The sequence below is a fragment of the Periplaneta americana genome, chromosome 2, assembly GCF_040183065.1.
Source record: "Periplaneta americana isolate PAMFEO1 chromosome 2, P.americana_PAMFEO1_priV1, whole genome shotgun sequence".
Taxonomy (NCBI): domain Eukaryota; kingdom Metazoa; phylum Arthropoda; class Insecta; order Blattodea; family Blattidae; genus Periplaneta; species Periplaneta americana.
In genome coordinates this window covers 181,751,335-181,779,181 of record NC_091118.1, presented here as the reverse complement: position 1 = coordinate 181,779,181, position 27,847 = coordinate 181,751,335, and the positions used below count along the sequence as shown (strand labels likewise).

General features: G+C 37.7%; 1 protein-coding gene across 2 annotated transcripts in view; it reads left to right on the top strand.

Annotated features, from left to right (window-relative positions):
- The window catches only part of LOC138694887 (protein dachsous-like), a 378,336-nt gene that overhangs the window by 256,473 nt on the left and 94,016 nt on the right, over window positions 1–27,847 (top strand). For both annotated transcript variants that reach the window (XM_069819056.1, XM_069819055.1), the window contains exon 9: window positions 1,896–2,268. In XM_069819056.1, the coding sequence (XP_069675157.1) occupies window positions 1,896–2,268 (373 nt within the window). The remainder of the gene's footprint in view (window positions 1–1,895; window positions 2,269–27,847) is intronic.

Here is a 27,847-nt window from a genome sequence, read left to right as displayed (position 1 = left end):
CGCTGTTAGGAATCATACTTCGTCCGCGTGTTACTCCTTATACGCGGTATGTATAGAGTATTCCAACTTAAGAAAAAAGCATTGGTCTTATGAATCTTGGCTAGTACACTGTTGCCGCAAGATGCCTCCTTTAGAAGAAAGAGTGAGGTATAGTATCTCCCTCTCACTCTCTTCCTTACACGTACAGCGTTCTAGCAAGTTTATCGCACAAGATAGGTACATTAAGTTCGTTCAAACGATTAAAATAAAAATAATGATTGGAAGTGGGCATTAAAATACAGTTTTAGGCAACTAAAATGTTACTACAATTACAAATAATAGTAATTACCAGTATTAATAATAATAATAATAATAATAATAATAATAATAAAACTGTGTTAAAATCAATACAGTTATTTTATTGAGTTAAGAAGTGCTTAAAATACAGAGTTAAGATTATGTGCAGCCCACGTTTTACGTTATTAAACGTTAAGAAGCGCTTATAATACAAATTTAGAATTATGTACAGCACACTTTTTTCGTTATTAACTTCACACTATAAAGAAACAAGAACCTAAGTTACATATCTATTGCCTTTGTTGTTTTGCTGACAGTTAAATTTAAATAAGCTCAGAATGTTGTACGTGTTTTAACAGTGTGAAATCTTAGCCTCAACTGTACCACCCCTCTTATCTGTTAAATTTATCAGCGGGGATGTTTGACAAGAAAGCAGAAGGCTATTCCACCAATTTAGCTGTTATCTCTTTATTCGTAAATTAAATATGTGTCAATTTTATAGGTGTAATACAATTTTAGCACATGAAATGGCTCTAGTTCTCAATGAAATTATGTTCTATGAATTAAAGGAAACTAATTAATTCCCAATTCTCAAGAAAAATACTCATACATAGTTGATGGAACAGCCCCCATATGTTCAATGCTATTTTCTTAACATGGAATCCTCGATAGACGATTCACCAACGACGAAATGGGAGGCTGAGGGAAAAAAAAAACAACATATCCGTCTGCACCTCCTCTCCGTCACTGAAAATGCTGACCGGACAGGAATTTCTTGAGGTTCAAGAAACGAGGTAACCGCCCTGTCATATACGGCTCGGCGGACAACAGATTTTCCGCAGGAGTTGCGCTGGTTGGTGTTTCAACATCCACCCTACAGCCCGGATCTCGTTCCTAGCGATTACCATATTTTCTTACACCTCAAGAAATTCCTGTCAGCATTTTCACAGTGACAGAGAGGTGCCTCCAACAATAGGCTCTATATCTGTAAGCAGCATATGTTTTTTAATTTATATATCTGACTTTTAAGATTATAAAAGACGTTTTCCTGTCAAATACAAAAACAAAAGTTTCTTCTTCTGTGAGTTTATTGTAAATGATTTCAATTATGTTTGTATTCTGAATGATAATTGATGAAAATAAACTGTAAACAGTAATGTAATTTGCAGTATGATAAAGGAAAAATATATATATTAATTAGTTTTTTTTTTATCTCTTAGAGAAAGTGGATCGAAGCCCTTCTGCTTTACAACCTTCAGGTCGATTGTTGCTATAACGCTCTTTTGGAAGAGAAGAACGAGGGGAACAAATTTTGAATGAAATTTCAGCCCAGGAGATAACACAGAAATTTATGAAATAATACCATAACAGCAACCAGACTGAAATACAAGCCGTGGGTAGATAAATTCGGTCTCGTTGTAGATACTCCAAACCAGCACTGGTCAATGGTGGAGGATATTATATTCAAAATAAAATTATATCTGGTTGGCTGTCTCTATCTGGCGCCACCCTAGTTCGTAGCCCTACCTCACCCTATGCTGTAATTTTATTACGTGAACTTATCTTTCTTCATTTAAAATGGTACATAAATTATTTCTAAATATCTTTGTTATTTGCAGCTGGCAACATCGGTAACAAATTCAGCATAGATCTGCACACCGGAGAACTGACGGCAAGACCCCTGGACCGCGAATCCCACTCACGGTACTGGCTAGTGATAACAGCGCAAGACAGGGGCACCCCCGTCCCTCTGCAAGGCTCCTGTAACGTGTCCGTCATCGTAGAAGATCAGAACGACAACGATCCCAGGTTCTCCCAGCCGCGGTACACTGCCACCATCCCGGAAAACGTCCCCGTCGACAGCGTTGTCCTCACCGTCCAAGCCTCCGACGCCGATCTAGGAGTAAACGCCAGGATCGTGTACTCGCTCGCCAACGAGAGCCAATGGCTGTTCAAGATCGACAACAAGTCTGGCGTTATCACTACAGCTGGGTAAGTGTTGTTGAAGTATTTGTGTAGGCCTAATTGTAATTGGCATATGTTTTGGTAGTTACAGTAATCCCCCCTTATCCGCGAAATCTGTATCCGCTGTTACCTTCGGCGACATTTTACGCATTTTAGGGCATAGCGTCTTAATGTGATAAGTAAGACGAGAATTTCATGCACTATAAACTCCCAAAATATGCAAGCATTCATGCACTATCAAACTGTGAAACATGCACAACCAAGCGAAAAATACATTAAAATATGCACTTTCATTTTTGTTCCAAATGCCTTATTTCACTTAACTTTTTTTTTTTTTTTTTTTTTGCGCAGTTAACAACCTAACATCATTTCTGAATTGATTTCTGTGAGGTTCTTGCACTTGCCAGTCAACATGTTTTTGTAGGCAGAGAATGACCTCTCTACATCGCAAGAAGTTATGGGTGCAAATCAAATGAACCTGTCTGTGACAATGTCAGGTCAAATTCTTCATTGAAGTTTTCGCCATAAATAACCTTCTTCACTGAACAAAAGAATCCGTAGTACGGGTTCGCGTTTATGACCTTGTTCGGTTTATTTTAAAGAAGTTCTTTTAATTTTTTACAAAGAACAAGTGTGATAGAAAATATTCGGAAACAGAATAGCAGTGCTTACCTCTTTACTGCAACAATCGAAGAATACGACATCCCTAAATGATTTAATAAAATCTTTTCCTTTAATCCATTGTGCAAAGAGTACATTGTTGGAGCCTTTAATCGGAGACATTTAGAACCACATGAACAGATCCAAACAGAATAAACAAACACATTAACCACTCACAGCAAAGACAGTTCAGCGATTGATTCCAGTTTTAGAAGAATCTAAATTGCTACTGGTACTGGAAACGGGAGAGGGTATTTAAAACCTCCCGGAAAAAGGATGCTTTTGATCTAAATTTGTCGGCAGTTTCTTGAACCTCTATTTTTCCTTTCTACTATTCTCAAAATATCCAACGTAATAAATCAATTTGTGACACGCAGTCTGTAGAGGGTCGTCGGTAAAGTGTTGTAAAAGTGAACTTCCGTCGTCGGTAAAGTGTTGAACTTCCGTCCAGGGAAAGGTCCTCTAACATCTTACTGTGGAAATCTTAACATTTTATTTCATTTTTCTATTATTTAGTTTTCTTTTGTTCTTTTCCTTCGTTAATCCTGATTCCTGAAGCTAAAATAAGAAACATAAAAATCAAGAAACTGAGGTGTCCACTCAAAACCATTAAAACATGATAATGTCGTCATCATTAGACCGATTTGAAATAACCTGATTACGTTTACACATATAAATTTCACTTCAAAATTATTATATGACTGCAACGCTTCTGTGTACTTCTAGATAACTCGAGAAGTATCGATAATTTCACAGTCGATCGTCTTCAGTCACTTTACGATAGATTATATCGATTACAGTATAAGATTACGCGCGAAATTTAAATATAGAAAACTTAAGGAATTACATAAAAACTGTGAGTGTTTGAGGAAAACGAAATTTCATTTTTGTAGAGAGCATGAAAAAGTCATTCAAAATGATCCTTCTTAATGTAAAGCTCCAAAACCTGGCAACCCTGTATTATTCACAATTACTCTTCACAAACTAATCGACTTGAAATGCTAAACTCTTAGGATTTGTTTTGTTTAGAGTAAGTTGAATGCTTCCCCTCGACCACTGAGACCCGCTACACACGTGCAACTAAGCCCTTATTACTCTGAGTCGGATATTATCTGTCCTGCAGGAATCTATACCTGACAAAATTCGAAACATGGACAGTTTGACTGCCAATGATACTGTCGTGCTCTGAATTTACATTTTGATTGATTAGGATTGTCCGCGCTCTCGTTATCCTACTGTTCCTTGTTCACAACTGCCCGTGCTCGTTATTGGACTGAAAAGGTGGAGTCTATTATCACATACAGCTCTGTCATGTCCATTCTTATCGGCTGCTCCAAGTATGTTATCTCTCTCTGTAATAATTTGTGTGCACCACTTACTGTAGAGGGTGGTTCACAAACCCCGTGACCATGGCAACTCATGTTTTCAGCTACTGCTAGCTCCATTCAAATGTTATCAGACATGAACCTAAAAATTTTTACGATCTTTTCTGCAAGATTGCTAAATTATACGACAGTTTGTCATGTTTTGAATGCACTCTTCTGTCGTCATAGTAATTTACACATACCTGTTGTTACTGAAAGAAAAAACTGATGTAGGATTTATGAAATCCGTTGGAGTCCGTGTAATATCTTTATTCGTGGTATGTAATTCTTAGGTTAGGTAAGGCATGATTTCTGGTCTTTCATGCAGACGGCCCAGGTACGATCCTCGATGATACCATGATGGAATTTGTGGTGGACAAAGCAGACTTTGCAGGGGGTTTTCTCGGGGTACTTCCGTTTTATTTTACAATTTCACCAACAATCTCCATCTCTCCCGTGTTCTGACTGTCATCTGCAATAGTAAAATAGGCCTGGGTGAAATTTTGGAGGACGTACGGATTTCCGATGCTAATATAGGAAGGGCTTGGGGCTACGGGTCCCTGGGGTTTGCCAGGCTACTCGTATGCAGATGGGACCTCGTTCCATCAGGGACTATTACGATGACCTACTAGGAGCTGAGGTAGGTTGTAAAGCCCTTTCTACGTAAGGATCGCAAACCTGTACTACCCGTAAGAATTCTCCTAAGCCTATTATTACTATTGCAAATGATGGATGAAATAAGGAGAAGATGGAAAATGTTGGTGGAATGGTAGAGTGAAAGGGGAGTATCCCGAAAAAAACCCTTTGCAACATCTCTTCTGCTTTGTATGCCGGGGATCGAACTCGGGCCGCCTGGATGGAAGAACAATGCACTTGTACATGAACAACTCTGTCTCAGAATACCGAGAAAAAAACATATTTTGGTATTTAACCCCTTCAGTCCTGAATTTATATTTAACAAAAAAAAATTGAAAAAAAAAACCTGGTCACATAATCATTCTGGGGATCCAGAATTCTCAAATCAAGTCTTCACAGAAAATCAAAATTTGGGGACAATTTTGATACCTGGGGTCCCAAAATTTTAAATTTTATTTTTAATTCAGGTATAGAAATGTTTCAAAAATAATATTCTCCATTTCTATCACATTAGATTTTTCAAAATATTTAAAAGTGTAGAAGACATTCCAATAAAAAAAAAAGTAACAATGCACACTGTAATGTACATCAGGCCTGAAGGGGTTAAAATGCATAGGCCTACTTGGAATAAAACTGATGCAGTACACCTCACATGACTATGTGTCGGAGGAAGAACAATTGTTTGTATACATCTGAAGTCTGATTGTGTAATATGTTGCTAATCAGCGGACAAGGAAAGGAACTGGCCAACCCACCTCATGATCTCTTGACTTAATTGCCCCATGATGCCTTATTGATATCACTTGTTGGGTCCAGACGTGTCTTCGGATAGTTGACTAAACAGAGAACAACAACCTGGAATAAATATCAGATAGATATTTAAGATTTTAATTTCAAACTTTCCATTATCTCGTCATATTAATTCATATTTCATAGTGTAAATTTTCTTTAGAGCACAGCATGCTTTACAAAACGAATGTATCCGTATTACGGACAGTAGATAATTCCATAAACCGATTAAGCAACATCAGTAAGCAAATTTTTCAGAACAACATTGCGGTTTACTGAAATAAAGAGAAATCAAGACAAAAGAGGTAAATCTCATATTTTTTTGTCTGGTATCGAAGCGGACTCTGTTTAGTGTGTAACCAGGAATGATACTGCTAGCATCACAGAAGAGTACTCATTTCAAACATGTGCTGATTCTCTTTTACTGAGACGCATATCGTCCTTGTTCCTGCAATAACTCCTATGTGCAAAATATGAAAAGTTTCAGTAGCAAGAGAAAAAACATTTATTCTTCTATGGCAGTAGTGCATAGGAGATTGTGAATTCTTACGTTTTCGAAAGAAAGAAAAGCAAATTTATCAATTTCATAATACATTAATGCAGTTAAAATGTCCAGCAATCTATCTGCGGTTAGATCTTTGCCCGGCAGAAGTTACAACACAACCCGTTGTCACCATCCCAGCTGCAACGAGATGGAAACTCTTGGTCACGTGTTGGGGTTCTGTCGAAAAACGGAGCTGCTGCGCAACAATCGACACCATAAGGCCAGGACCGGTATTGCTGATGTCCTCAAGCGTCGTGGATGGGAAGTATACGAGGAGATCCACTGTGTTTCATCCTTAGATTCGAACAGAAGAGCAGATATTGTAGCCATCCACAGGATCCAATCTAAGGGATTAGTTTTTGATCCTACAATCCGGTTTCAGAGGGATGCCCCACGTTGATGAGGAGAAGAAATCCATTTATGAGTCCTGCATCCCTTATCTAAGTGAGAAATATAACATTCCCACTAGTCAGTGGAGTGTTTCTGGTCTTTTGTTTGCTGCACGTGCCACACTCCCTAAATTCACATGTGATATTTTAAAAGCACTCGGACTCCGATTTTTTGAAATTCAAAAAAGTTTGTTGAATATTCTTAAGGATTCAATCCAAATATTACGTTACCATTTATATTTTGGCCATTGATGATTCTGTTGGGTTTGCATTTCTCTCAATTCTTTACTAAACAATTCCTGTCTTTCTAAATTATTCTGTAGTGCTTTTATTCTGGATCTTTATGGTCACTCTCATTGAGGGCAGATTATTTTCTTTAAATCTGAAAATCGATAAATATATCACATAGGAGTTATTGCCGGAACAACGACGATTTGATTAATGTCATATAGATTTCAATTCTCGTACTAGAAAATCGATTATACAACATACAAGATTTCTTTTTTACGAAACAGTGTTTATATGTAAATTGTTTTACGTGGCAGGCGGTGATTTATCTCGACACTGACCAAGTATACAGTAATGAATTGCTTGTACTTCCAGGAAGGAACACAGACGGCCTTTGCGATCTAATTACTCAAACATTTATTTTGAAATTTCTCCGAAATGGTTTTATCTTCGGTGCTTTCAAGTGCGGGACATATCCTGGTAGTAATAGTCATGTCAATTTTTTAAACGTCTGAATTCCCCTTTCTAAGGAAGGAACAATCAATGCTTGGTATTTCTGCACAGAGAACATAGGCTGCATATAGCTAATAGCATATATAACAGAAGGCATTTAGCGTCTACAAGTTGCAGCCGTTATCTGTGTTTGGCTGACTATAAAATGTACAGTAGCCATTCTGACATCTCAAAACCAAACAATGCCCGAGCTAAAAGTTTTGAAAGGTTGACACAACACGGCAGTCGATGCGGCCGGCTGTTTAGAAGGCTGTGGGAGTGGGGGGAACGATTCTGCTGCCTTCGCTAAGAAATCTGTGTTCAGCTACTGTGCGGTACGCAATTTGGTTTCTATGTCTTTACGTTTTGGGACAACTTAGGGTCTTGTCTGCCATATCTCAGTGTCGTGTCCGGCGAGTCGTACGTCTCCTGTAATTCTCGGTGAAGGAAAAAGAGAAGATTCTCCGACTGCGGCGGTGGAACGAAGCATGGTTATACCCAGCGTCTTGTTCGCTTACATCTTTTATGCAACGTCATATGCTTTTACTGTTGAGAAGGGGGGGGGGGGAGGAAGCTTGTTCTGTTCTGTTGGCTGAAAAGGGCAGTCATCGCTGGCAAGAAATAGTAGTTATGATAATAGTAATAAGGTGAAAATAAAAATATTAAAAAAAATAAAGTTGGCGTGATTGCTTTTAAAAAGCTTTCTGTGATTTTTCAGAAGCTAAAAAGTTTCGTGTGTTTACTTTTGAATTATTTACACGAAATGGAATTCGTCAAGATTTGTGCTAGTAAGACATTGCGAAGCATCTTTTAGAAGATATTTGAACTAGCTTTCCAAGATCTGTACCGCGATCACGAACCAGAGCAAAGGAGCTCGTGCTTAGAGTGTGGACATGCGGTTTCGTTACGTGCTTCAAGTAAATCAATTGATCGTTTTTGATCCAGGTAAACTCGCCTTAAATTAATTTTATTGCACACAGTAAGAGTAAGAAATTTTATCATTAATGTTCCAATTAATTATTTTAACAAATTTTTCCAATTGCGAATTTATTCACCGTCGATATTTAACGTGGGAAAGGTCGACGAATTTTGCTCGGAGCCCTCTTTCACATACATGGGCTTTGCTTCTCTCCCGGAGGAAGCCATGATAAGGACTTTTCTTTTCTTAAAATTCATCATCTTCGTTCCGATTCCAATCAGTGAACCTCAGATCCAGACTCGTTACGTGCTTCAAGTAAATCAATTGATCGTTTTTGATCCAGATAAACTCATCTTAAATTAATTTTATTGCACACAGTAAGAGTAAGAAATTTTGTCATTAATGCTCCAAATTAATTATTTTAACAACTTTTTCTAATGCGGAATTTATTCACCATCGATATTTAACGTGGGAAAGGTCGACGAATTTTGCCCGGAGCCCTCTTTCACATACATGGGCTTCCCAGCTTTGCTTCTCTCCCAGAGGAATTAAATTCAATTCAGTTCACCTCAATTCAATTCAATTTATTTGGACATTAGACATACAGTTTTAGGCTTCGTCAGAATAAATTGAAAAACATATAAATACATTTTTAAAAAACACTAATAAAAGAAACAGTAAAATTTAAATAATACAATGAAAACATGAAATAATTTGAAACTTTTAAATTAAAGAAAACTAACTAAATTGCAATTAAACTTATTTATTAAAATACAATTTCATACAAATTTGTGTTGAAAAGCTCAGCAACAGAATAAAAAGGATTATTTAATAACCAATTGTAAAATCTAGTTTTGAAGCTATTGATTGGTATTTATAATATTGACTTGGGAGCTTAGTATATAATTTCATCCCCATAATTAAAAAGTTTGTGTTGCTCTTGTGTAATCTACAATATGGAATATTAATTTGTTCACCATTTCTAATTTCATGATCATGTATATTGGCCACTAATGAGTAATTGTCGATATTTTGTCGAGTGTAAAGTACTAGATCATATATATACAAATTTATGATAGTTAAAATCCGTGATTGTCTGAAAAGTGGCCGACAATGTTCCAGATAGTTTGATTTACATAACATTCTAATGGCTTTCTTTTGTAAAATCAAGACGCTTCCAATTTTGGTTCCATTTCCCCAGAAAATTAGGGCATATCGGATTATCGACTGAAAGAAAGAAAAGTAGGCACATCTTAAATAATTTTGAGAAACGCAAGACGTTAATTTCTTTAACAAATATAAAACTCTTGATAGTTTTGTGCATATGTATTCGATGTGCTTATCCCATGTTAAACTGGAGTCTATTAAAAGTCCTAGAAATTTTGTGTAGTTGAGTCTGTTGTCCTTATTTATTAGATAATTTAGGCTGAAAGTTATGTTGATAGTTTCTTCTTGATTAAGCAAGAAACCATTAGATTCAAACCATAAAGCCATCTGTGATAGAGTGTCGTTGTTGAGAGCATGTAATTGATTTAGAGCAGAGGAAGAACATAGGAAAGTAGTGTCATCTGCATACATAATTGTTATTGCTTTAATGAATTCTGGAAGGTCATTTATTGCTATTAAAAATAATAGAGGACCAATTATTGAGCCTTGTGGAGCCCCATAATGTGTAGTGGTGAGACTTGACCAATTTTCACCTATAGCAACTAATTGACTTCTGCCATGAAGATAGGTTCTAAAAATATTTAGTGTGTTCCCTCGAATACCATAAAATTATAATTTTGATAAAATTGAATTATGATCAACACATGATAAGGACTTTTTGTTCTTTAAAATTCATCGTCTTCGTTCCGATTCGAATCAGCGAACCTCAGATCCAATGACCAATATGGTAACCGCGACACTGCCGAGGAAAACTAGGCTGAACTCGGAATGTGGAGGAATAAGTGATATGTCGAAATTTTGCTTTACTTCAATATTTAGATGAAACTGGAGGAAAAGGAAGATATCCTAGTCTCTGAAACTCCTTACTAATAATTAAATCTAGTTTCCTGACCTTCTGTGCTCTATATTTCATCATAGGTCGGATTCATTTAACCTAACCTATTTTTTTAAATTAAAATTAATGAAACATCGTTATGTTATATCCCATATTTTTACAAAGGCGCTTGTCTGCCGGTCTAAAGTTGCGCTCGGGCGCGGGTTCCATCCCCGCTTGGGCTGATTACCTGGTTGGGTTTTTTCCGAGGTTTTCCCCAACTGTAAGGTGAATGCCAGGTAATCTCTGGCGAATCCTCGGCATCATCTCGCCAAATACCATCTCGCTATCACCGATCTCATCAACGCTATATAACCTCGTAGTTGATACAACGTCGTTAAATAGCCAACTAAAAAAAAACAGACTCTTTGAATGTCACCGGTAAGAGTAACCATAATGTCTGACGCACCCTCTCTTATGTCTAGCTCATAATGTTGACGTAACTGTACACTATCCAATACAACCCTTATTTCTTCAGTTCTGTACTGGACAATTGAACGATAAGACATCGGCGAGAAATCTGATTTCACACCGGAGATTTTGTGTTTTGTTTTTTGAGAATATATATTTTTATTTTTTATTGTACACCACTTTTTATGTCTCACTTCACCATATGCAGCATTTCCATAGTATTAAAATGTACAGTGCATTGGACGCACAACTCTAACCAGAAATATCTTTCTTCTGTTCGATCCTTGGTCAGACATTGTTTATGTTTACTCATACCGATGACATTCAGTCGGTAAAGTAGCCAGTTGTTATTACACAGAGTTAACGCAACATTTGCAATACAGAACATAGTTGGTTCCCATTTAAAAAAAGAAAGTTGACTCTAATATCTTGAATTATTTCATGTACAAAAAATACATTACTTGTATCAGATGTTCCCTTCGATGTAATTTAACTTGTAATTGTCGGTTTGTGTAATCTGAAATATTTCACACGATATCGGAGGTGGAAGAGTTAAGTGGGCCACTCTTTATACTGACTATTACACTTTTACTGCGTCACACTACTTTTGACCAATAAAACGGTACGAAAGGACGTCTTTCAACCAATCGTGACTGCTTATCGCACAATTTTATCGCGTCCCTAGCATTTGCTTATTTTTATCACTACCCTAGCATTTGTTTCTTTGTTTGCCAACATTTCAAACTGCACTGGTCTGGACGTCAAAAAAAAAAAAAAAAAACAGAAAATTACAAACCACTCCAGTCAATGCACAGCACTTTCAAATATGACTCACATTGGCATTCAAGAACAAGAATTAATAAAGATCACTGGTCATAGCTGACACCCTATTTATAAATAAATGAAGAGCACCATTCGGAAATCGTGAATAAGTTGAGGGATACACCATGTACATCAACGAGTTCACTTCTTTTACGCACACGTCCAATATAACATCAACTGAACCACCAACCACTAAAACATTCAAATTTGAAAATTGTACCTACTTTCAATAATTGTTTCTTTTAAAATTATTCATGTTTACTTTTTATTTCATCATCGTTAATTAAAATGTTTCTTGTTTATTTCATCATCCCTAATTAAAACTTTTTTAACACTCGTTTATATTATGTAGGTTATGTTATAGTTTCTGCTACATCATATTATGAATAGTTACGTATCAGAGATTGTTTAATACTAAGATTTATTGAAAATCATCTGTCAAGTGACGTTGATTACTGGGATCGGGATAATTGAAGTGGAATGCAACTGTTTTAATAAAAATGAAACTGAATCAACAAAGCCTCTTGACCAGTAACCGCCCACAGGGTTCAATGAAGATTCTATAGTTGACACAACCGATAAGAAAACAGCTAATCATAACACACTACTGCCATCTACCAGCGTAATATTTATAATGTTGAGATGGTACAAATTTGAAGACAGTTTTGTATTTTCGTAAGTCAATTAATATTTTATTGTATTGGAGTACTTCGTTACTTCTAATCTTTATATACTTTCTTATAATCGTGTAATAGTCAATTAAATCCCACTCGAGTTTTGATTTTCTCTAGATAAATCTGCTCGTTTCCCACTCGCAGATTTATCGATAAAATCAAAACCTCTAGTGAGATTACTGTTGATAATGTATAGGCCACTGTGCAACTCAATTCCATGCGCAGGATTTTCAAAGAATGGTTCGTAAAAAAGTAATAGGCTGCTTATAACGTAGTTACTTAATGTTTACGATCTGTTGCAACTTATTGCTTCTGCGGAATGGATAAATAGGCCTAAGTAGGCCAATTGCATGGAGAAAGAATATAACTTATAAGGAATAACACAGTACAGTAGACTAAAAAGAAACTGAGCGGGCACAAGAAAATTGTTAACACTTTTTAATTAATTTAATGAACTGCATTATTTTTATTTTTCCCAAATGGAGGAAACTGAAACCCCAAAAACTCCTATGTATGCACGGCCTTGCTACAACCTATGGTAACATACGTAGATGCGACGCTAAATCAGCGGTTATGTGCATGAGTCGTTGCTTGCAATGATTCGCTACGCTTAGTGCGGTTGCAGAGAATATGAAACACATTGAATAGACTGCTATAATCTTTTCGCTGTAAGAAAAATCCTAATGTAAACAATAGCACGTGACTGAAGTGACGCTTCATTGGCCGCTGTTTGGCGCCATAGATTCTCAGTACATGTTCCCGCCTACTGTTGTACATTCTGTTCCATGTTAAACATTTCCCGTTACTCGTCAAGTAGGCCTAACCTCACTACTATGCATTCGTTTGCTTAGGAAACATTTATTTTATAATTACTGGTAATTAAATTATTTTTAAGTCTTATGTCTTCACAATGGACAGTTGAAGATGCAAAAGCCATACTTCAGTACCACGTGCTTACGCGAACAACAACGAGCTCAAGTGACGCCAGCTTGTTACAAGAACAGATTACCTCGGTATTACTGTTGGTATTCATCCGCGTTCATAGTACATAACAAAATATAAAAGTATACCTTTTCTTTTACATAGCGTTTTACATATGAGTGAAGTTAAATGTTTCATCGTATTTAACAACTAGAATTCAATTTTTTATTTTCAAATAATACAAGATTGTGGTTTCCAAATACAAACTATATTTTCCTGCGCTATGTGAATGTTTCGACTGGGAGCCAATCACGGGTATGACAGGAACGTGCTTATGTTTACATTAGGATTTTTCTTACAGCGAAAACAGTATATATAGGCTACTGGATATGAATAGTTCAGTAGTTCACGCTGTATACATAGATGGATTTCCATAAACCACTTCTTCGGTTTCAGTGATGTTGAAATCCGTGTATTTTCGTGTGAACCTCGAAGTTGATTTTTTTGCATCTTCACAAAACATTAAAATATGCGTTTATATTATGACCATTATATATTTCACCATATCTGTGGCGCATAAATTACGAATAACTTAAAACACGAAAGAAAAGACGAGAAAAAATGACGTCATGAAAAAAAAAAACCAAGGTTTCGTCATCAGCAAAGAAAAAGAAATCCGGTCCAAATCCCTTTCGAAAGCACCACCGCCTTCATGACTCTTAAAGATTCCTGTGTTGTTTGATCAATTAATACACGACCAGTGGCGCCAAGTTAGTAATAGTGGCGCCATCTCGTACTAGCAGATCGCGAAGACAGAGAACGTACAGGATAAAGGAATACTTGCATGGGTAATGCAGAATGCAGATATTGTCTCTTTTCCTCTTTGCTTTTTATCTTCCTTTTTTGCAGTAGAAGAATGAGCTATGCCTTATCGGCTACCAACATCTGTAGCCATTTTCTTTGCCAAGCCTTCTGTGTGTACTTATACGGATGGCTTGCGAGTTGCCTATCAGTTTAGGCGGTAGATCTTGTTCTCCGTTAGTATCTAGGCAACGACCTGTCAACGAACCAGAGTCGTCAGAAAACGATAACGTTGAGATGAGTGTGCCTCTCGTATGCAGTGCTGGAATGGGGTTCATCACGGATGTACAACACGGGGACCGCGAATCTATTATTGTTTTCCGTGGTCGCATTTAATTGGTTTTGTATAATATATAAACAAATCCAATTTATATTTCATTTGAAAGGCAGTCTATCAATAGAAGTATTTCCTTCCAGACTTTCTAAACTGATGTCATTATTGTCGACGCACATTGGGGATTTCTTTATTCAGAAATGAGCAGTCGAGCTATTTATTAAAACTTCTTCTTCTGCAGAGACCTCCATATACTCATATGACGCTTCGCTCACACCGCAAGCTCAGCGGCATTTTCTGTTATGCGCCTCGCACAGCTACCGCAAAATCGACAGCCGTCACTGAGGTAATAACGTTAGTTTATAAAACGTGTTTAGTGGGGAAAATGTATACAAACAACTTCAGGAGAGAGGATACTAAAATTCACATTTTTTTCAAAAACATTTTTTTCCGCTTAAAATAATTTTTTGATTGAAGAGAATATATTACAAATAAAATTTAAGCCCTAACTCAATGCTCTGGCATTTAATTATACAATTTTTAAAACTCTATTTATCTTTCGAAGAGGTGGAAAAATTCAAATATCTTGGAGCAACAGTAACAAATATAAATGGCACTCGGGAGGAAATTAAATGCAGAATAAATATGGGAAATGCCTGTTATTATTCGGTTGAGAAGCTTTTGTCATCTAGTCTGCTGTCAAAATCTGAAAGTTAGAATTTATAAAACAGTTATATTACCGGTTGTTCTGTATGATTGTGAAACTTGGACTCTCACTTTGAGAGAGGAACAGAGATTAAGGGTGTTTGAGAATAAGGTGCTTAGGAAAATATTTGGGGCTAAAAGGGATGAAGTTACAGGAGAATGGAGAAAGTTACACAACGCAGAAATGCATGCATTGTATTCTTCACCTGACATAATTAGGAACACTAAATCCAGACGTTTGAGATGGGCAGGGCATGTAGCACGTATGGACGAATCCAGAAATGCATATAGAGTGTTAGTTGGGAGGCCGGAGGGAAAAAGACCTTTGGGAAGGCCGAAACGTAGATGGGAGGATAATATTAAAATGGATTTGAGGGAGTTGTGATATGATGATGGAGACTGGATTAATCTTGCACGGGATAGGGACCGATGGCGGGCTTATGTGAGGGCGGCAATGAACCTCCGGGTTCCTTAAAAGCCATTTGCAAGTTGTAAGGGATGTATATAGAACCGTCAAAATTAATTTACGAACTCTCTTTTCCAAGATATATAAATTCATAAACGTTAAACTGTTAAACTGACTCTAGAAGTACCATATTTTACGATGAATAAAAAGGTTTACTGAAAACCTCTTGTATTAAGATACCGTACTGGTACATTTAAAATAGAAATCGCTTCAGGAAAGTCGTGATATTAGTTACATTTAAAAATATAATAGGCCTAATCTTTAAAATTTAATTACATTTAATTATATATTATTTTAATGTACCGAAGTACATATGATATTTCCATGCAGATATTCTGCGTCATCATACGATGAAAGAGTAATGGAACGGAGAAAAATTCCCTCCGGCGCCGGGATTTGAACCCGGGTTTTCAGCTCTACGTGCTGATGCTTTATCCACTAAGCCACACCGGATACAACCCCGGCGTCGGATAGAATCGTCTCAGATTAAGCTCCAACTCTTGGGTTCCCTCTAGTGGTCGCCCTCTTCACTATGTCATAGATGTCTATGAACGTAGGACCGATGTCCACACATGTGCTGAGGTGCACTCGTTATGAGTGACTAGTTGGCCGGGATCCGACGAAATAAGCGCCGTCTTAAATCACGAAGTGATTTACACATATCATATATATTATTTTAATGTACCGAAGTACATATGATATTTCCATGCAGATATTCTGCGTCATCATACGATGAAAGAGTAATGGAACGGAGAAAAATTCCCTCCGGCGCCGGGATTTGAACCCGGGATTTCAGCTCTCCGTGCTGATACTTTATCCACTAAGCCACACCGGATACAACCCCGGCGTCGGATAGAATCGTCTCAGATTAAGCTCCAACTCTTGGGTTCCCTCTAGTGGCCGCCCTCTTCACTACGTCATAGATGTCTATGAACGTAGGACCGAAGTCCACACATGTGTTGAGGTGCACTCGTTATGAGTGACTAGTTGGCCGGGATCCGACGGAATAAGCGCCGTCTTAAATCACGATATATTATTTTAATGTACCGAAGTACATATGATATTTCCATGCAGATATTCTGCGTCATCATACGATGAAAGAGTAATGGAACGGAGAAAAATTCCCTCCGGCGCCGGGATTTGAACCCGGGATTTCAGCTCTACGTGCTGATGCTTTATCCACTAAGCCACACCGGATACAACCCCGGCGTCGGATAGAATCGTCTCAGATTAAGCTCCAACTCTTGGGTTGCCTCTAGTGGCCGCCCTCTTCACTACGTCATAGATGTCTATGAACGTAGGACCGATGTCCACACATGTGCTGAGGTGCACTCGTTATGAGTGACTAGTTGGCCGGGATCCGACGAAATAAGCGCCGTCTTAAATCACGAAGTGATTTACGCATATCATATATATTATTTTAATGTACCGAAGTACATATGCACCTCAGCACATGTGTGGACATAGACATCTATGACGTAGTGAAGAGGGCGGCCACTAGAGGGAACCCAAGAGTTGGAGCTTAATCTGAGACGATTCTATCCGACGCCGGGGTTGTATCCGGTGTGGCTTAGTGGATAAAGCATCAGCACGTAGAGCTGAAAACCCGGGTTCAAATCCCGGCGCCGGAGGGAATTTTTCTCCGTTCCATTACTCTTTCATCGTACATTTAATTAGTTTTATAAACATGACAAATATCTACTATTACTAATAAAATCGTTGTGTATTAATGGATAAATTTACTGACCTCGCAACAGCATATTTTTACATATTATAGGCCTATGGGTTTATTTCAATTCTAAATCCTCTCCGATCGCAAAGAGTTTGCGTTACTTTGATCCGCAGTCCAGTCTAATTAATAATATTGTGATGATTGAACTCACCGCGTTTTACCCGCTGTCATTGAAGTCTCGTCTTTATATCGGTTTGCAGGCAGAGTGAGATAATATGCACGGTCATTACACGCTAATTTTGCGTAGTCATGCAGAAAATCGAAGACTAATTGTTAATTATATTCCAGCGACTGATCCTCCTCGACTTGGGACTTAATTATCCGTGGCAGAGTTCGGACAGAATTTTATCCATTTTTATCCACAGATTTATTACGATATACAGTCCGACCATTGTCGCAAATTACATACTCCAATACGCATTATAGAAACTGGAGGAGATGAGCAGGGGGATGAGAGAATTTGTCACTGTAGCCTAGATCAGTTTCACACAATATGATAACACTGGATATAGCCTGTTAAATAGTGTAAACGTACGTACGTACGTACATACATAAATAAATACATTTTTATTATTTTTATTATTATTATTATTATTATTATTATTATTATTATTATTATTATTAAGAACAGCATGCTCCATTACGTTATAGAAAGTAAATAGTGATACTATACTGTTTTCGCTGTAAGAAAAATCCTAATGTAAACATAAGCACTTTGCTGTCATACCCGTGATTGGCTCCCAGTCGAAACACTCATATGACGCAGGAAAATATAGTTCGTATTTGGAAACCACAATCTTATATTATTTGAATATAAAAAATTTAATTCTAGTTGTTAAATACGATGAAACATATAACTTCACTCATATGTAAAACGATATGTAAAAGAAAAGCTACTTTTATGCTTTGTTATGTACTATGAACGCGGATGAATACCGACAGTAATACCGAGGCAGTCTGTTCTTGTAACAAGCTGGCGTCGCTTGAGCTCGTAGTTGTTCATGTAAGTACGTGGTACTGAAATATGGCTTCTGCATCCTCAACTGTCCATTGTGAAGACATAAGACTTAAAAATAATTTAATCACAGTAATTATAAAGTAAATGTCTCCTAAGAAAACGAATGCATAGTAGTGAGGTTGGGCCTACTTGACGAGTAACGGGAAATGTTTAACATGAAACAGAATGTACAATAGTAGGCGGGAACGTGTACTGAGAATCTATGGCGCCAAACAGCGGCCAATGAAGCCTCACTTCAGTCACGTGCTATTGTTTACATTAGGATTTTTCTTACAGCGAAAAGATTATACATACTTTTTTTATCTCAAGAAACTGAAAGTTAGAATTTACACTTATACTCGAATTGTTTTGTATGGTTGTGAAACTTTGACTCTCACTTTGAGAGAGGAACAGAGGCTAAGGATGTTTGAGAATAAGGAGTTTAGGAAGATATTTGGGTCTAAGAGGGATGAAGTTGCAGGAGAATGAAAAAAGTTACACAACGCAGAACTGTACGCATTGTAATCTTCACCTGACATAATTAGGAATATTAAATTCAGACTTTTGAAATGGGCAGGACATGTAGCACGTATGAGCGAATCCAGAAATATTCTATATTATAAATATTAGTTGGGGGGCTGGAGGGAAAAAGACCTTTGGGGAGGCCGAGATGTAGATGGGTGGATAATATAAAAATGAATTTGAGGGAGGTGGGATATGTTGGTAGAGATTGGATTAATCTTGCACAGGATAGGAACCGATGGCGGGCTTATGTGAGGGCGGCAATGAACCTCCGGGTTTCTTAAAAGCCAGTAAGTAAGTAGTAGGCTTAGTCTAAATTTCCTGTGTTTCTTGATACTTTCTTCTTGATTTGCAGGCCAATTCCGCTTGTCAAAACATTGTTCTTCAGAATTCGGCGTTCTTTATCCAGTAGTCTGCAATGGTATATTAGGTGTTCTATTGTTTGTTCTTCCTACCTAGGACCCGCGTTATGGAATGCGCGCTGGTTCGATCCTCGTGAGGGAAGAAATTTTTTCATGAAATTTTGGGCAGTGTATGGGACCGGTGCCCACCCAGCATCGTGATGCACTTGGGGAGCTACGATAGGTAGCGAAAATCCGGTTTCGCAAACCAGCTATAACGACTGGGGGGATCATCGTGCTAACCACACGATACCTCCATTCTGGTTGAATGATCGTCCACCTCTGCTTCGGCATGTGGACGTGAGGCTGGCAGCCGGCTGGTCGGTCTTGGCCCTTCACGGGTTGCAGCCCCATGGAATTGTTTATTCTGCGCTGTTACAGGGACATGTTGCGTTGTCTATATTCTTGAAGCGCTAGAGATAGAATTTATCTCTGCCAAGTCCTGTCACTATTGAAGTGAAGTTTGCTGTGAGTTTTTATCTTCATGTTTAATGTCTGATTTATGCTTAGTGGGTGTATCCCATTCTTGTTGCCACCTTTCTTTATTTTCTTCTTTTGTTTCCCTTGCAGTTGTCGATTTAGGGATTTTGATATCTTGCCGCCGAGTTAACTCTGTGGTAACGTGTCTGTCTCCAGATTAGCCGGTCCGGGTTCGATTGCCGGCGTGCTCAGAGATTTTCATGTAAAATTTCTACCTTTGGGATTTAGGAAAGATGGCGGTGCACAACTTCTAATCACTAGATTGTGCACCAATATGCCTGGGTTAAATCCCAAATCTCTCCGCAGTGCATATGACGGGGACGTCGGACGGGGACGTTAAGCCTGGCGACTCCCTTGGTGCTATTCGACAGGAGTAGGCTACGTGCCGGCACCGGGTTTCCCCTTCTCCATTCCTCACCATCATCATGCTCACCCATTCCCTACACTACACTTACACGAACACTCACTTTAGTACACGTCATAACTCTTCACAGATACACAGCATGCATAAGTGGTGGTGTGTAACTTGAAAATGGGTCAGAGTCCTGCCATCTATCCGCAATATGTGGAACCCGAATCACATACATACTTACATGATTTCTTGCCGCTTCTTTATCCAGGCGATCCGCTAATTCGTTGCCTTGTATTCCTGCATGGTCCTTGATCCAGGAAAATGTGATTGCCAAAGTTAGCAATTTTGTGATCGCAGACGTTCATTGTACATACATATATATGCACGCACGCACACACATACATACGTACATACATACATACACACGTACACACATACATACATACGTACATACGTACACACATACATACACACATACATACACACATATACATACATACATACGTACGTACGTACACACATACATACGTACATACGTACACACGTACACACATACATACATACGTACGTACACACGTACATACGTACACACGTACATACATACATACGTACACACATACATACGTACACACGTATATACGTACACACGTACACACGTACACACATACATACATACGTACGTACACACGTACATACGTACACATGTACATACATACATACATACATGCATGCATGCATGCATACATATATACATACATACATACATACATACATACATACATACATACATACATACATACATACATACATACATACATACATACATACATACATACGTACACACGTACACATACATACATACATACATACACACGTACACACATACATACACACGTACACACATACATACATACGTACACACGTACACCCGTACATACGTACACACGTACACACATACATACATACATACATACATACATACATACATACATACATACATACATACATACATATTAACAAATATTTGCTCGTTTCGTTACTTATGTATTGGTGGTGATGCTTTGCTCCAACTTTCAGAAGACTGAAGTGACTCTAGTTTCTTGTACAGAAGCCCGGTTTTCGATCCCCGAGGCCGATCATTTTCTGCGGCCCAATACCGGACTAGCAAGTTACTTTCAAATGCCTTACTGCCGCATTGTCTCGCCACCAAAGATAACTGGCCTATTTCTCACCAGCGCGCTGCTACACGCACAAGGATTGGAGCAGCCTGCAGTATGGTAATGGACTCTTGATCTACTAGAGCACGCTTGTTCGATTCCCTTACAAGTGGTAACATGCTGTACAAACTTTTTGTGCACTTCTGAATCTGATTAGTGACTAAATAACTGCGCTGCACTTCCTTCATCGCCATGTTTTGCTATTGTTCACCAGCTGCCACACTTCAGAGTTTTTGTTTTGCCTTCTCTTCTCTTTTTCTGCCGCAAGTCTCGTTCCCATTGAGTCTGTTTACTAGAGAATTGTGTATGGCAAGCGACGTTTGCGACAGATTCCTGGTTACAAAGAATAAAAATTAAATTTATATGTTACGTGAAGAAAATATATTTGAGGATATGTAAGATGAAAGAAAATTAGGGTGCTTTTTACAGGAGGAATGGAAAGGAACAGAGGAAAAATGTAATTTGTAACTTAGGTACTTAGAAATAAATAAATAAATAAATAATTAAATAAATTACATCCTCATCCGAATGTTGGTATTTTCAATATGAATTTTTCTAAATACAGAATAATTTGTTATAATATTTTACAGAATATTTTTGTTACGTAGTTAATTTCAAGCTACTTCATAACTTATATTCAATTTTTTTTATATTTCTTTCTCTCTTTTCTATTTTGTTTCAGTTTATAATAAGATTATGTTTCTTTTTCGTTCTTTATGTTTTATAAATTATGTCAATTGTGAGTCTTGAACGTTGTAATTGGGCTTTGCCTGTTATGTTCAATAACAATAAAATAGTTCAATGGTTGAGTTGTTTGGACTTTTTCCATTGCTAATTTAAAAAAATTGTAGCACAAGGTTTCGAAGAGTGGATCTCTCTTCGTCGTCAAGTGAAAACCTACTGTCGGGATCGTTACAAAGGGGAGGTGTCAGCTGCGTTCTCGTAAACATTTGGACGAAAAATTAATACGTCAATTGCGTCCGGGGTTTTTAAAATATAAACTTCATTTTCATCCACAGCTACCTGCGGGTTTAGGATGTTATGTTAACTTTTTAAAACTTAATATAGTTCATGGACGAGTTCTGCGACAAGATAAGACAAAACAGAACCAAGCACTTTATAGAACGCGTTCTGCCACATCATGAATGGCTGAGTTCCAGAGTTGCCTAAGCCACAATTACACTCAAAAAAGTTATTGAAGTCTAAATTTAGACCTCATTTTTTAAAACTATATTGGAAAATATTTCTAATTTACTATAATCTAATATTTATCTAGTAGATCTACTTCGCACACATATAAATGATAAATTACAGTCACTCTATGCAGAAATCTGCGGCTAAAAAATTAGTGGTTTAGGCAGCTCTGGTACTGAGCCACTCATAGCTACAGTGTAACATTTTTAACCTACCTGTAACGTTTAAATTGGTGATGTTAGCCAGTCCTAAGTCTGTAAAATGGGAAGGGAAGTCTTGTGTAAGGGGTGCAACTGACATATAAAACTGACAGAGGGCCGCAATTGCCTGTCCCCGGTTACAAACAGCTAGCCTGTCTGACTGGTGGTGGTGATGATGATGATGGTGATAGTACTATATTTAACGTCTTTTTCTTCTGAAAATATTATTCAGTTGTGGAACAGAACGTGCGTGAAAAATGTCCGACAGATTTTGCCTATGACTCACTATGAAGAACAGGATTTTTTTATGAACGCAGCAAATATACGACACGTGATTCATATATTTAGCCTACTTCCTTCCCGGAGTAATCCATGCTAAGGGTTTTATCTCTGTCTAAAATACATTGCCTTTACCGTGTTTGAGCTCTGGACCTTCGAATCGAACGGCTGGCATTGTAGGGGCTTGACCTCCGAGGACTAAGAAAGAAAGCTGAGAAACCACTTGCGTCCGCAAAGAATCGATCCCTTGCCCTTCTAGTGACCCTCTGAACAGCATTATCTCGGTCTCATTTTTCGACTCAAGTCTTAGACGTTTCTTAGAATGGCAGCTGTCAAATTTATAAATGATCTTATTACAGTTCAATGGTTGGTAATACCTCTGCATACGAGTCTTCCTCTGTCTCAAACAGTATGCAGTCGTGTGAGTGAGATTGTTTTTCAACACGAGCAAAGACATATACTTAACAACCAGTAATTGCTCTGTTATTAGGAACAAGAATTATACATTTATTACCGACATAATTCATACGTAACACTCATTAAAATACCTTCCAACTTACGTGTTGCCAACGCAACCAATTTTAAATAACAGAGTTGTTGAAAGCACTGCACATTTCCAATGTCGTCTTAATGGAAGGGATGCCTTGATTATTATTTCAAGAAATGCAAAATACATTCGTGATTGAAAGTTCTGACAGGCATTACATGTCTTGAATGCAGGCTGTTAGTCACTTCTGTGTCCAAGTGACTTCTGTTAAGAGGTTCTATAAATATTTCGCATTGAAACTACGGCTCTTGTTTTCCTTCGCTTCGTACACTTCTACTTTCGTTTATTAAACTGGCTTAAGATCATTTATTTGATACTCACCTATTGGCAATACGCAATTCCTTATTTAACGCCCCTTTTCAACTATGGAGGTCATTTAGAGGTGATGAAACGTTTCTAGAACTATAATAGAGAAATAACGAAATAAAATATATTTTATAAATCTGATTACTGTAAGGAAACCGGATCGGTGACTGAAGGAATTGATTTTTCTCTATTTAACGTCTGATTTCATTCTTTTAATCTGTTACTTTACGACGCTATAGGCCACCGGCGTAGCTCAGTCGGTTAAGACGCTTGCCTTCCGGTCTGAAGTTAAGCTCGGGCGCGGGTTCGATCCCCGCTTGGGCTGATTACCTGATTGGGTTTCTTCCGAGGTTTTCCCCAACCGTAAGGTGAATGCCAGGTAATCTACGGCGAATCCTCGGCCTCATCTCGCTATGACCAATCTCATCGACGCTAAATAACCTCGTAGTTGATACAGCGTCGTTAAATAACCAACTAAAAACGCTGTATAGTCGGCCTCGGTAGCGTAGTCGATATACCGTTGGCCTTCTGTGCTCGAGGTTGCGAGTTCGATCTCGACCCAGGTCGAGTGTGATTAAATGCGACAGGCTCATGTACTGTCCGTTACTCAGGAGAAGACGAGCGGAAAGAATGTGACCTTCTTGACTATCGCTGTTGATTATTATAAACATCGCTCAGATAAGCATCCCAGTAGCCAGGTTATTACTCGTGCAGGAAACATGAGTAACAATGCGTATGGAAATTTTAAAGCTAAGTTGAACAGAACGAGACCTAATGTTTCCGCTTACTGCAGTACAAATATTAAACGTGTCGTACGCTATCTGTTCACATCCCTTCCTCCTCAGTCTGCTCTCGTCTTCTCCTGAGTCACCGACAGTAGGCCTAAGTAGATTTACTGGCATGTAAAAGAACTGCGGAACAAAATTCCGGCACATCGGCGACGCTGATATAACTCTGAAGTTGCGAGCGTCGTTAAATGAAACATAATTTATAACGACGCTATATAAATTGCACAGCTATCCTTTTTACTAGGTTATTTAACGACTCTGTATCAACTCCTGGGTTATTTAGTGATAGTGAGATGGTATTTGGCGAGATGAGATCGAGGATTCGCCGTAGATTTACCTAACATTCGCCTTACGGTTGGGAAAATCTCGTGAAAAACCCAACCAGATAATCAGCCCAAGCAGGAATTGAACCCACGCTCAGATTGAAGGGAGCAACAGAATACATTAAAATGAATTAAAAAAACCCATTATGAGTCTTCTAATTAAGTGACTGAATAATTAGGAAATTGAGCTGAAAATCTATATAGTTTGGCAATAGCGCATCACCGGCTCACCTGCGAATACACACATGAATGTTAATATTTTTATTTAATTTGTAAGAAAACCGTCCATTTTATTTATAACTGCAAAGGGATAAATCAGTTTCTCCAATGATAAGAATAAAAATCAGAATCGTAGGGATAGTACTTATTGAGGACATTATTTTCCAGTGACGTAACTTATTGATTTGGGACTAATATGGAATAAGCTGTTAAAATATACACAGTTATTACGAAATTCGGTAAGTACTGACAATAATACCACAGTCAAGTATATACAGTCACGAAACTTGAGTTGTGAGGGTGCTAGGAACAATAGACTGTGCCGGTACTATTTCGTATTATCTGTAATGAGGCGATCGTAACGATCCTAGTGTTTAGCAACTATCTATGGATGCATATTTACTACGTATTGAGCTTCGTGACTGTATATACAGGGACATCATTTTATTTTTGCTAACATTTTTAATATTAACCTGTCTATACCTTTAGAGAACCGGAAACACCGCTTGCTCCCCCCTCCAAGACTGGAGTTCGATGATACTGGCGTAAAACACAAATCACTCTACTAGGTATAGGAAGGAAGAAAAGTAGTTCATCCATTTACGTAAACTAGGAAATATCGCGATTTTGAGTTTGATAATTTTCATTAGGTTTTTCTTTAATCAAAGTACAGTACTGTATTAAGACTAAGTGTTTTTACTCACGAAGTGAGTTATCCATGCTAACGTATTCATTATGCAGTGTATACTGTCTACAGCACATTAGCGTACAATATAGAGAAAGAAGTTAAATTGAAAAATAATCATAATATGAATATTTAAACACAATTTTGAAAATGGTGGCCGTTCATTTCGATACAGGCTTCAGTTCTTTTGTGCATATTATCGCACTATAGACTATTGCATCTAATTCCAATTGCCAGTTTCGTCCTTCGTACTAGTAACTCATGTTGAAATAATTCTGTACCTACTCTACGTACTTTAAATTCAATCTTCATTTCTGCCCGGCCCGAAAATATAAAATTACTCAGACATGCTATCTACTGTCCGTCCAAGTGGTTATGCCGCAGGATTGTAGAAAGGGAGGAAATCACGTGACATTTAATTACTTAACGAGGTCCTTTTATTTAAGTTAAATTAAACAGCTGTATAATATTACGTAAACTTCCAATTCCTAAGAGAAATTAATGTTTTCAGAAAAGAGCTAAGACAACCCAGCTATTACAGAGGGGCGAGCAGAAGCAGGTGGGGGAAATCGGGATGCGACGTAGGCAAACGGACAGTACCTGTGCGAAAATATGATTCAATATTGAAAGCTCTTTCGTCACTGGAAAACGCGAACATATTTCTGGAACGTACTATACTCAGTAACTCAGTACTGCTTACTATCTGCGGTCTTGGTTCTGTGTGGAGTTGGAACTTCCTTAGTAGAAGGGGTGGGAGTGAAGTACATTCAAAAACTCAGGTACAATAAAAATTGAAGTAAAAATAAAATGATTTCCCTGTACTAGACTGTGGTAATACTGCAAATCAGTGCTCCTAGCGGTGAGCATCGGAATCTTTTAGTACGTAATAGAGGAGCGATTATTGCATAAATGTGGAATATTAAAGGTCTTCAAGTAATCATATTTTGTGAATACAGGAACTGTTTCTGATTTTTATTAAGTAATACCGCCCTAAAAAGGTTCAGTAGGTATGAACAAAGATGCTTCATAAAAATCCAAGCAGTGCTTACGGCATTACAAGAAGCTTTGGGAGAGAAGTCCTACCATACCGAACTATGTTACAAAATGGAAGGCTTTGTCAATGTACTGCTGAAATATGTAATGCCCAAAGCAACCTGAATAAATTTAGTGAGAAACAGTAACTATGTTGCCATTACTTTTCGAATGCCCTAGTCGCCTATATTACTTCCACTCTGTAGTACCAGATCGAAAAAGTGTAAGAAAGAACGTCGAGAGATGGAAATGTACTGCTCAGAATAGTGTATGTATTTATTCACACTGCAAATGTGTATATACCCGGTGGCAGTGGTAACTAATTACACTCAATAAAGACAATAATAAACGCAATTAATAGAAAATACAATTAATAGTAAATTAATAATAATACTATTAATTATTTATTTATTTACTAGAGCTTCCTCAAATTAGAGGCTGCTGCTAATAATAATAATAATAATAATAATAATAATAATAATAATAGTGGTGGTGGTGGTGTTAGTAGTTAGTAGTTGTTAGTAGTTGTTAGTAGTTGTTAGTTGTTGGTAGTTGTTAGTAGTTGGTAGTTGTTAGTAGTTGTTAGTTGTTGGTAGTTGGTAGTTGTTGGTAGTTGGTAGTTGTTGGTAGTTGGTAGTTGTTGGTAGTTGGTAGTTGTTGGTAGTTGGTAGTTGTTAGTAGTTGTTAGTAGTTGGTAGTTGTTAGTAGTTGGTAGTTAGTAGTAGCAGGGAGCATCCTAAATTAAATGAAGCACGATCACTTAAAATAACATTTAAAGTAAATCTAATTTGTGTCTTAACACTAAGTTCGAACTAAAACCCACGAGTATAATATGTTCATACCTGCACAAGCACCTTTCAGCACTACATCCATTTCGCAGACAACTCACTCACTGCACTGGAACTACGACACATTTCACTGATCCTATCCTGATTTCACTAACACTTCAAAAACATTTCACTGTTCAAATACTTTGCACTGCCACTATAAACTATAAAGCTTCACTGACAGGAACACACTTCACTTACACAACACATTTCACTGACACAACGTACTTCTTCACTGATACAACACTTCAATAACAAATATCAATTACACCCTTTCAATAGTGTGTATAATAGGCTATACTACCGTTT